A 12357-nucleotide genomic window follows, 5' to 3' on the forward strand; every position below is an offset into this window, starting at 1 on the left:
CTTCTTTGGGAAAAGGTCCCTTTGTGAATCAGATAGAAGGGGAAATTGGCCAACCTGTATCAAAATGTTACTAGAAATAAATATGAGTTAGCTTCATTTAAAAGTAAACGGAAATAAGATAGCACCGTTGTACAGTATCTTTTGGGGTTAGCCTTGAAAAATAAAAAACATGAAAAAAGCTCTTTCCAAAGAGCGGAATACCAGGCAGCACACTTCATCCTTAATTACACGTGGAAAAAGAAGTTACCTCAGGTAAGAAGGTACATAAACCAATAGGAAGAAATCAAGACTTGTCAAGGGTCTAGAAGGAACTTTTGAAGACTATAAAATTTGGGGGTACAGTAAGCAGGATGGATCTCTGAGAGAAACAATGCAGTGTAAATATCATGGGATTTCATGCTATCAAATAGCAAAGCACATACATCATGGACATTGTCCAAGACAACCAAGTTGACAACATGGCTAGTTGTTTTTATCCAGCCTCGGATGATGCACAGGATGAATGAGGACTGAGTACCATAGTGGTTTCCAGTCACCGCATTTTATCTATCCAATGCTTCTTCCAAATATCCAGCCAGCTAGGAGGAGAGGTCTATCTCTAGGTCTTGGGACAGCATCATTCTTTTCATCATTCTCTCATATTAAATTGACAAGTGGACCTCTTTTAACCCAGAAATAATTTTAACCAGAAAAACCCAAGAATTTTTTTTTAAATTTTGCTTTTACAGACAATAAATCCTAAGCAAGCACCACTAATAAAGTGCCAATAGATCATGCCTAAAATTGAATCAGACCACACTTAACAAAAATAAAGATACTACTATGGGTCTATGACCATGGTATTCACTGTATTATCACCTACAAAAGAAACAAAAAGCTGCTGGCCTGGTAGAATTCTGGAACAGGTGATGGTGTTGCTGACACTTCTTAAATTTCACATCAGTATATCAGGTTGTGCTACCAAGAGATAGACTACATAAATCCAGGAGCTAGAGTGTCAAAGTTGAAGAGTCTTCACTCATGATCACTCCCATTAACCCACTTGGCAATTATATTTTTTTTACGCCATGCCTCTGCATCCTCGAATTTCAGAAATCCTAATTATTTAAGAGGACACTTTTCCAACAGGATGTCTAACAAGATTCCAACTAAAATTTAAACTGCACATGAGGACTCTAAACTAAATTCTCTGTACAAAAAAAAAGGAAAGCAAGAGGAGAAATTACAATCCTAGCTAGGTCAATTCACTCTTGTTACCAGAAGGACATTGATTCCATGACACAATGGAGATAAAAATCAGATGATTCAATTTGCAAACAGATGATCCAATTCTCACTTGCCCTGCAGGAATTGTAAAAGGACCAGTACAGTAGTTGTGTCTTGAGAAAGTTATGGTGAGGAGGCTCAAATGATTTGGGGATGAGTATGAATTTCACTCCATCAGCTGAGTTGTAGAGACCAAAAGAAGTACATTTAGGGGATCACAAATGAACAGCAAAGAGACACAAGGTGACCATTAATTTGACATTCAGTCTACAGAGCTGTCAAAACTGTAATTAATTGCACTATTTTCCCTTCTTGTAAGTTTTCTTCAGGAAGAGAGTCTCACCAGTACCATAAACTAAGTACAGAACTTAGACTGAAAAGTGAATTTTTGTGGTGTCACTATAGGGAACTGTGCTTTATGGTACCATTAGGACCAAAGGATTCATTTCCCAGACAATTTCTGAAAGTGGCCTTTTCAAATTTTTTTAATTAGTAGAAGAGAGTGTTTCTGGCTATGACCATTCAAGGCTTTGTACACTCAAGACTTTTGAAACGCATGTAAATCACACTCCATGTGTCAAGTAGGAACAAATATGAGAGTGCAAGACAGCTCCAAAATTTCACTTTCAGTAGTAAGCAGTAGCCTCTTTTGAGATTACACTGCAACCCCAGATTCTGTGTGCCCAAACGTGCTTCCTTCTCTTTATTTCTTTTTTTTATATATTTTTTTAAGAGAGAGAGAGAAATTTTTAATATTTATTTTTTTCAGTTTTCGGTGGACACAACATCTTTATTTTATTTTTATGTGGTGCTGAGAATCGAACCCAGCGCCCCGCGCATGCCAGGCGAGCACTTAACTGCTTGAGCCACATCCCCAGCCCCTCCTTCCCTTTATTTCCATTGCGCTGATCTGAAGCACACTCACTTATAGACTTCCAAGATGCCTAGTCATGGTCTTAATCTACCTCCTGGGAAGCCCTAATTAGAACTCAAATGCGTCCTTCATCTACTTCCATACTTTCTGTTTTCCAGAAGTTCTTTGAAGTCTTTTGTCACTGGAGATCACCTCCTCTTTTTATGTGGATGTTTATCTCATTCTATGCTTCTCTTTGACTGTTTCTTTAATTGACTGTGGGTAAAATAGCCTTGTATATTTGAAGATCCAGATCTCTAAGTAAAATAGTTAGCTTAGTTTATGGGCTGATAATACACAATCAAAAATGTCCAATACATTTTAATATGAGTTTAGATCCATGACTAAAATTAGAGGAAATAAAATAGGCTTTATAAGGATGTAATTCTGCACTACAAAGTTATCATTGTTTATTACAAAGGATATGAATTTTGGAAGATAACATGGCACCAAGAAAAAGAATCACTATTTTCTATATATAGTTGTGCTTAAAAGAGAATAATAATGTTACTATAAATTGATAATATAATATAAAACAAAAAGCTTTATGACCAAGATCTGTTTATTTTTAACAAAATATATTCGAAGCAAAAATACCAAATCCATGATTCTCCCCCAAATACTATAAAGATGCAGTGAACAGTATTTCTACACAAATCATGTAATTTTTATGATATTATGTAAATTTTCTAGACATAGATGTAGAAGCTAAATACACTAATATTCTCTCTCAAGGCACATTTATTTTGAAGCATAGTTCCATAAATCTGCAAATACAAATTTTACTTATTATACACAGATCAGTACCTCAAATGACCAAATACCTGAAAATAATTTCTTTCAAATATTTCTATTTCCTAGACAATAAGTTCAGCTTTAATATATCTTCTACCTTTTCAGTGACACAGAATTTTAAAATTTTAAATAAACTTCTCCTGTAGGCTCAAAATTCACCATATCACTATGGGACTAATACAATTAGTGTTGGATGTTACAAAAAAAAATTCTTAGTACTTTTAAGACAGTTGTTTGAAATGAAACACTAGATCAACACAATCCTTCAAACAAAGTATAATAATGCATGCACAGCAATAAATTTGGAATAAAGAAGGTACAGACATTTATTAGCTACAGGACTTTAAAACCACATGCTTTGGACCTAAAAGTCAATTATTTTTCTTTGTAATTACAGCACTTTTCATAGCTGTGTGAGGAGTTTTAGGTCCAAGTTTTTGTTTTGTGATCTCACGTGCTTTATTTATTCAGATGTATTAGTGTAATATATGCTTATATGAGTACTTTGCAGTTATTTGCCTCCTTGTAATTATAGAATATTTTTTAGAAATTATTGGTAATCACAGTTTCTAAATTAAAGAGCAATCACCATGCAAGCTAGAAAATGCACAATGGCTTAAAGAACTCCTCATTTCAGGGTCTAGCCTTAGAGTTTTTCCATAGTTGATAGTCAATAAATCTATATGGTTCATAATGTTAAAATATGTTGAAACTTATCTTGACATTCAAGATGGTCAACATGAAAGCACAACATTTCAGACTGTATGTTCCTTGAATATTCTATGAAATACCCAAGGAAAGAAGATGAATGGCCAAATAAGAATTTAGCATTTATAGATTTATATTAAAAAAAAATCTTCTAGGATGTATTCTTAATTGAAAACCGATGTTTTAAGCCTATGTTCTATACTGCATGTTTTCACTTGAGTTTTGTCTGTGGTAAAACATGAAAATAGTCATATGAAAAGTAGGCACTTTGCCTATTACTTACCATTTAACCACACCTCACAGTTTGGGACTGTACATACTAATTGAATGTGTATGACCAGTGTATGCCAATGTCATATTTCAGGGAAAATGCCTTGTATGGTGTAATAATTGTTAATACTCCTGTCTTATCCAGGAGAGTAATCTGCTAGGTAATATCTCCTACTAAGAATATAATGTTGTCCATAAGATGAATTTTCTAGCATATTTTAAATGTAGTCTCCAAGGCAAATTTTTATTTAATGTGAACAATTCTTACATTTAAGAAAAGAGAGCTAGGTTAGGGCAGTTATGTAATCCTAAACACTCAAAGGAAAATAAAGTTGAATTTCTAAAGGGTTTCCTTGTTCCCTGGAGAGAGTTCATGCCCTTCTCCTTCCTTCCTTCCCTTCTTCCTTCCTTCCTTCCTTCCTTCTCTTCTTCCTTCCTTCCTTTCTTCCTTCCGTTTTTCCTTCCTTCCTTCCCTCCTTCCTTCCTTCCTTACAGCTCTGCCTCACGCAAACACACAGTGTCTCTGTCTCACTCCTCCCTGCCCTGCCAAACTGCCCTGTCTTCCCTGGATTCCTTCCTTAGAGTCTCCTGCACTGAATGGGGAAGACATGTCCCATCTTGAGAAGGATACTCTGCATCTCCCTGTTTGCTCTCCGAATGATGCCACTTCCTGTGATTGTTGGTTTTCAAATTCCAGACTGATATTGATGTTAGGAATTTAGAAACAAAAGACCAGAATTGGCACCCCTAAATACCCACCTAAATCACCAATTGCTGTTAAAATGCTTCTGACACTCTTCGTGTGCTTAACTTGTTATGAGAGACAGTAAAATTGTGTAATTAGTACGATACATATGTATGTTTGATACTATTCACAGAGAGCTGTAGCCTGGGTTGAATATGCAAACATAGGCACACACCTGCAGGTATTGCTGGGTGTTTTTTTAAACTAATGTAAGGTCTAAACTTTTAGCAGGACTAGTTCTGCACAGAACCCCATGTAGAAATGTCAGGGAAGGGCTTCTTTTGCTTCAGAGCCTGTTATTTCTTGGAGCACCACCATGGAGTGGAGGAAAGAGTGGTGTGTGATTAGCACAGCGCTGACTTTGGAAGATGTCACCCTTAGCAGCAGACAGGGCCAAGGACATGTGTTTATCATGTGGTCACAGCTGCCCACAACCCCTAAAAGAGCAAGCATGGTGGCCCCTTCTCTCCTGCCCTGGCTGGAACCAGGACACTGACCTTCAGTTCTGCCTGTTGGCGCCCCCTGCTGTTTTTTCTTCTTGCACAACTGGGTCCCTTTGAGGAGCAACATCTCTGTGTGGAATGGTACTCTTTTGTTCTCAGTGGAAAACTGTAATTCTTTTTCCTATTTCTCTGACTTCCCAAGCTCAATTTCTTAGGATGTGGGATTCAAAAAATACACCTATATCATTTTCCCAAGAAATGCTGGAAGGAAATCCCCCACTGGAAGCTAGTATCATCATAAATAGCTATTGCTTTAGCCTAGCCAGGAATTCTCTTTCCTACTTTCAGAAGACACACCACGGATTTTGCTTGTGGAACTTTCCCTGTCCTGGTCTGCCAGGGTCGGCCATGGTGCCTGCTTCTCCATGTTTTTTTCCTGTTCTACTCCTGGCTGCATCCTGATTCAGGGATGTGTGCACAGTGCCACAGCTGACCAGTCAGAGCCACTGTCCTCTCACTAACTGAGGGCACAGAACCCCAGCAAAGGTGCCCAAGACGGTGTCAGAGAGTTGAGTCTTTTCATCAGTACCATTAAGGTTCCAGAGTCTTTCTTCCTTTGTCTCCAGTCTTCCCACAATCCAAAGTTGTAACAGTCTAGCAAGTTATTAGTTTTGCTTGTTTTATTTATATATGTTTCCTTGGAACCAAGAAAAACTTGATCTAATGACGACATATATGTATGGATTTAGTAGGCATATGTGTGTGCATGTGCATGTATGTATATAGATCTCTATAATAAATACATATCTAGTTATATATTTTATATTGATGCTAATTATATCATTTCATTTACACATTTATACATAAAATATATAATATATTTAATATCTATTTTTATATTTATATGAATAAAGTGTATCTTTTCATCAGTGGCCCACATCGTGCTGCTTCAGACGTTGGGCCAGCTGTCTCTTGCTTTGGGGCTTGCACCTTCTTCCTCCCTATCTATTTGCATGTGTCCTGGAACTGACTTATCTTACCAAGAAAATCATTACATCAGATGCCTTGGGTTTTAGTATGGGACTGTACAGGGACTCAAAAGAAATCCATCAAATCATAGAGCTTTAGCATAAATTAAGTTTTATGCCAAGAGACAGTGAATTTCCCTGAGCCTTTAGGGCCTTATCATGCAGATTTTGTGTATGTGTACGTGCATGGTGGTGGTGCACACATGAGTCAGAATTCCCCCAAAGAATCAGAATCGATGTGAGGGTGAGGGAGAAAGAGGAGAACGAAGGAGGAGAAGGACTAGGGGAGGTGAGAAGGGAGGAGAGACAGCATGAAGCACTGGTCACAAAAATATGCAGTCTGAGAAGAGCCACGGTCAAGCTGGAGTCTTGATGGCAGGTGGTGTGGATCAGAGGCCTGAGAGCTGCAGAGCCAGCAGTGAAGACCCCAGTCCAGACCTTCAGCCTGTGCACTCAAGGAAGGCACAGAGGGATGCAAAACTGTAGCATTCTGAGTCCAAGTTGAACTTCAGTGTCTTATCAACCCAACAGGTTATGATCAGGGTAGAAAATAAATTGCTAAACAAAAAAAAGTAGGAACAAAATAGCAACTAGAGAAGTAGCTGAAACAGAGCAGTAGTAGGCTCCCTGCTGCTCTCTGGCCCTCTAGCAAGGTTCCCGCCAGTGCATGCATGTGGCTCACACTGCTCACCCACATCACCACTCCCAGGAGGAAAAGGAGGGGAGGTACATCTGAGGAGGCCACTCAGAAGCACTTCTTGCCAGTGCTTGCCCCTCATTGATGGCTTGTCCCATGGCCTCAGTGGGCTGGGTGAAGCAATTCTAACTGGCAGCCATGTGATCCCCCAAGGTAGGAAATTGTCAACACCAAAAGGAGGAAAAAGCCAATGTTCACTGGAGATCAGTGACTGTTCACTGCTCCCTGGGCCATTAAGAGAGGGCTGGGAGACTCCATGGTATTTCTCTTTGGGACCACAGGTGCACACCCCAGCACCACCTGAGCTATGCCAGAGATGCCTGAAAACCTGGATATGCCCTAGACACCCTTTTAAACAGAGACCACCAATGAAATCAAGGGGAAATTATCTCTCTCTCAGCTGTGGGCTAGATACCAAACTCTGGCTTTTAGCATCTCTTTAAGGTTCTTCCTTTTATTTATCCACCTGACCAATAAGACTTCTTGTTTTGTTAGTGTAGAAATTATATGCTTTCTGAAGTCTACACAGTAGAAGAAATCCTTCTACACCCAATTTTGATTTCAAAGCACTAAAACTTAAAAAAAAGAACTAAACTTCATGTCATGAATAAAACCCTCTCTGTGTGTGTGTGTGTGTGTGTGTTTGTGTACATGTGTATACCTTCATGGATGTGCTGTGCCATACCCAGTGTTTTCATGGGCCTTTCCATCATTGTGACCAAAATACCCAATGAGAACAACTTAAATAAGGGGAAGTTTATCAGGGGCTCATGGTTTCAGAGGTCCCAGTCCATAGATGGCAGACTTCATTTCTCCAGGCCTGAGGTGAGACTGGAGGATATCATGGGGGAAGGATCCTGGAGAAGAAATCTGCTCAGTTTATGGTGGGATCAGGAAGCACAGAGACAGAGAGGGAGGGGAAGAAGCTGCAGGAAGACCCAGCTCCTTCAGCCATGCCCCACCTGCCAACAGCTAACACCCAGCCTGTCCATTCCAACTGGGATGGACTGATTAGGTTCCAGCTCTCACAGTCCAATCACTTCACCTCTGAATATTTCTGCATTAACCCAGGAGCTTTGGGGAGACACCTCACATCCAAACCATAACACCCATCATCATATCCATCAGGGCAGAGGGGAGAGAGAAATGGGTGTGGCTGCCTGGTAATCTTGCCCCCCTGGCCCCTTGAAACCTTGGATCAGAATTGCCTAGAGTGCCTGGAACAGAGGCATCCTCATGCCGAAGAATGCTGTGCCCACCATCTACCTTTAAAGCTGCCCCTGGAGGCTTTAATTTCCATTGGGAACATTTTCAGAAACTTTACATTTAAAGTCAATTTCTAAGTTCTACATTATTATTATTATTATTATTATTATTATTATTATTATTATCAATTTGTGTAATGGTGCTAGGGACAGAAGCCAGGGCCTTGGGAATTCTGGACCAGTGTCCTACCTGAGCTAAGTCCCTGCCCTCAAATGTCTCTGTTTACTCTTCACAGGGAGAGCCTCCACTTTCACTCTTGGTGAAACGTGGTGCCAATCCCCGAAATCTCATTTACAAAGTCCTTGTGGGGCAGACACAGGTCCTGGTGCCCTGGAGAGCAGCCTGGAGCTCCAGTCACTGAGCTCCCTGTCACCTGTGGCAAAAGTCCCTATGTCTTTTTGTGAAGTCCCTGGTCACTCTTTGAGTACTGTCTGACAATCACACTCCAGTGTCTCTTTGTTTGGCCTGAGGCTCTGGGGTAGGATAAAGAGAAAAAACAACCAGAAAATTGTGCAGGTCCTCTCTGTCCTGTCAGTGTGTCTGGCTCTTACTCCATTGGCCCCAGAGAGCAGAAGAGCTCAGCCACCCTGGGCAGTCTCCAGGCAGGGTCCTGGCATTAAGAGACTGGCCTAATGTGTGGGGTTGCAAGCAGAGCTGCTGGCCCCATGTGGTCCCAGCTGTCCCCCACCCATATCTGTTTGGTCTGGGAAGCAGATGCCATGTTGGGATGTAGTGGGATCATCACCTCTCGTTAAACAAGAGTCACTGGAGCTGCTGGGTATCCCTCCATAGAAGGGGCCATCTGCTGCTCTCTCTGCCTGGACCTGGGACTCAGTCTCTTGCTCTTTGCCCTCACCAGAGGTCTCTCTGAATACCCTCTAGTCCCCACATTTCCTTCTGAAATTCTCACTTCCCTGGCCTGCTTGGTTTCTACCCACAGGCCCCATAAACACCTGCCATCATGTATATGCATCTATCGTCTCTCTCCTTACTAGGATGCAACCCCATATCAGCAGAGACTTGGATTGATTTTACTTGTTGCTGTCTGCCTGGAGCCCAAGACAGTTTCTGGCATGCAGTAGGTGGGCAATAAAAATAAGTGAGCTGCTTAATGAATTATGAGATTGTTGTGAAAAACAGAGGGAGATGTGTCTGTCAAGGATTTCACAGGGTACCAGGCCTGTGCAGATCCTCCATACAAATTAGCTATTTGTATTGCTGTCATCAGACTCCCAGGGAAAGACTGAGCTGGTGACTCCACTCAAATCTTAGCTCTGTAGGATGCCTCCCAGGTTACAGCAGAGATGCACACACCACCCAATGCATTTGCCGTGGGTGTAGTCTCAGTATTTCTAAGATCAGCACAAGAAGTGGAAAACCAAACACAGTTTGAATTACAAATTCCTGTGGTTCCAATGTGTTCCCCAAGTTTCATGTATAGGGAACTTGGTGACCATTTTCACAATGTTCAGAGTTGTGGCCTTTGAGAAACAGAGCCCTCATGCATGGATTAATCCATTCCTTAATTAGTGGATAAAACCATTCCCGAATTAATGGTTTAATGGGTTAGCCTTGGAGTGAGCTCTCTCCAGCACCTGTCTTGCCTGGGAAGCCATCTGCCATGTTGTGTTGCAGCCAGAGATGCACCAGATACCACACCTGGGAATTTCTGGCCCCTGGAACTCTGAGATAAATCAACTACTGTTCTCTATAAAGTGCTCAATCTGTGGTATTCAGTTACAGCCACAGAAAACCAAATCAGTCACGCTTGAAGAGTCTTTAAGAAGAACTTACTGAAGACTCACCTGATAATTTTCTCTAGTACCAGCCCAGGTGTTCCTCCATATTAACAGACTGGTGGTTCTTCTGTTGAGTAACAGATGGAGCAGCAGTCCTGTGTTAGGGACACGGATGTACCAAAAATGGTGACAATAGTTGAAGCCATTATCATGGTTATTGTGTAAGTATCAGAATGGTTCTCAGTTGGGCAAAATGTGGTCTTGGACCCAACGTGGGAGATGAGCAGTCTGTGTCTTCTAAGGCACCTTGGTTGGTGTGCTCTTGTAGATGTCAGGCCCAGTGGCCATGGTGGCTTCACTTGTGCTCATTCTGCCTGGTGTGTCCCTCTCTACCCTCCCTACTCTTTCTACCACACATGTGGTTAAAGTGCCTGTGTTTGTGGAGTCATAGCAGTGACATGAGACTGTCCCGCTCAGATTGTTCCCCAGCTGGAAGAATCTTTAAAGCCCTCCTCTCCAACCTTCCTGTTTTGCACCGGGTCTGTAAGGAAAGCAGAGGTGGCCAGTCTCTAGCACGCAGTTAAAAAGCTCCAGGACTAAAACCCAGCAGTGTGGCCCTCTGGTCCAGTGACTTTTCTGACCCTTACTCAGCTGCCTTCCAAGTCTCCAAAGTCACACTGCCATTCTCCTGTCTTCTTTTCCTGCTCCTAAAGCCAGAGAAGAGGACTGTGTCCTTCAGTCCCCCTACTCTGAGGGTAGGACCCACGCATCCTCTGAGGAAGGCAGTGCTGTCCTCCACTCTGGCCCCGCCTCAGTCTCCACCCCAGTGCTCCCCCAGGAGTGACTAGATTTCCTCATGGCCTGCAGGAACTGCCCCACTGCTCTGTCAAGGAACCTGTGTCCCCCTTTCCCATCCTCCAGCAGCCACCATCATGCTTGGTAGGGAACATCACCCTGGAAGCCCCTGTCATGGGAATCAGGACAACACAGGCCACAGGAGTCTCCTATTTTCTTTTGGAGTGGGGTTGAGCAGGGGCAACTTCATCAGAGACCAGGAGACACATCCAGACAGACAGCCCAAGTGGGATAGGAGGAGGACTCTGAGACTCCAGCCATGTAAACACAAGTGCATTTTTAAAATAATCAGCATTCACATGGTAGATGGTAGATGATTGTGGTAGATTAGAGTGTGGCTAGGAATGGCCTCATATCACAGAGTTGCCCAGAGGAGGCTTCTCACAGGGCAAGACATAATACAGAGCAACAGTGTGTTGCTGGAGAGCCAGCGGAGTTCTAGAAAATGTCTGACCACTGATGAATTGGATTCTGCTTTTGTGTTTAGACTGGGGCCATTGGACCACTTTCCCAGTCCTTCAAGCACAAATCCACCAAGGCCACCACCATCCACCTCACTCCCCCCATTCACAACTGCCACATGCCACCCACACACGTATGCATGTGTGTGCAAACACACACAAAATCACACACAACAAACACAAGCATTTTCTTTCCTTCTCCTCTGGTTTTGGCCTCTTCAGTCTTCTCAAGGGTTATGACCATGTAGGAAATGCCACTAAGAAGGAGACACCGAGAAGTGAGAGCCAGTTGGAACAGGGCTGCTCATGGATTTCCCCAGGTCCTTTGATGGTGCTAGGTGTTAGTTACCCAGCATCCTCTTCCCCCTGAGTTCTTTTTCTTGGGGATCCCATTGGAGACAAGACCTCCACATTTCACTTACAGCTTCCCTGTTTCACCATGAGAGTCATTCAAGTAGGGAAGCAGGGAGAAGGACAAGGGAACCTTACAAGGTTTGTATCTGTCTGAGTCTTTGCCTTCTAAGGCCTGAGGTGGCTGTTCTCACCACCTTGAGGTTGAAAGTAAAGTCAGTGTGTTTCAGCAGGTCCCTCTCCAGGGTGACTGACAATGCCATTTTGTGTTTTGAATGAATTTGGCTCCAGGGGTTTCTTCTCCAGCCATCATATTGGGAAATCTTGATGATAAAGAGCAGGGACACAGACAGCTGTAGGAATCCCCTGTGCATGGTTCTAGAAGAGCATCATGATACAGTTTGTCTTAGGAGCATTTCCAAGTGTGAGGAGCTGAGGCTCTGCCATGATTTACTGACACCACAGGGGACATATGTGACATGACATAGAAACCCTTGCTTATTCCCTCCCTTTTTAGTTACTTACTGGATTACTGCTCCAAACCAAAAGTCCATCATGTATTCTCCCTGGTAACCTGCTGTCCTTGATCAAAGGCTTGGAGCCTGGGGTTTACATGATCTATGCACCAAGATGCTGTTCTAACAGAAATAAGTTAGGTCCCAACATCTGAGAGTCATCATGTCTATGCATACGTGGCAATTTTTAGGAAAATCACAAGAGGATCAAAAGCAAGATTAAACCACATCTATTTGGGTTTAAACGATATTGTCTGTGTAGTTAGTTGTTTCCGCACACGTGTGTGTGTGTGTGTGTGTGTGTG

The 12357-nt window shown here is 42.3% G+C and overlaps 1 protein-coding gene across 2 annotated transcripts in view; it reads left to right on the forward strand.

The window, feature by feature from the left end:
• The window catches only part of LOC107133633 (zinc finger protein 701-like), a 28071-nt gene extending 16134 nt beyond the window's left edge, over nucleotides 1-11937 (forward strand). The window contains exons 3-5 of one of the 2 annotated variants that reach the window (XR_007345339.1): nucleotides 7002-7005; nucleotides 10595-10598; nucleotides 11925-11937. Coding sequence is in view for 1 of the 2 variants with exons in the window: in XM_048797666.1 (XP_048653623.1) it covers nucleotides 2036-2175 (140 nt within the window). In the remaining variant the exon portion in view is untranslated. Of the gene's footprint in view, nucleotides 1-2035; nucleotides 3654-7001; nucleotides 7006-10594; nucleotides 10599-11924 lie in introns of those variants that run through there. The other variant, XM_048797666.1, reaches the window with a different exon arrangement.
• Nucleotides 11938-12357: the final 420 nt, after the last annotated feature.

Source organism: Marmota marmota, unplaced genomic scaffold (genome assembly GCF_001458135.2).
Source record: "Marmota marmota marmota unplaced genomic scaffold, marMar, whole genome shotgun sequence".
Classification (NCBI taxonomy): Eukaryota; Metazoa; Chordata; class Mammalia; order Rodentia; family Sciuridae; genus Marmota; species Marmota marmota.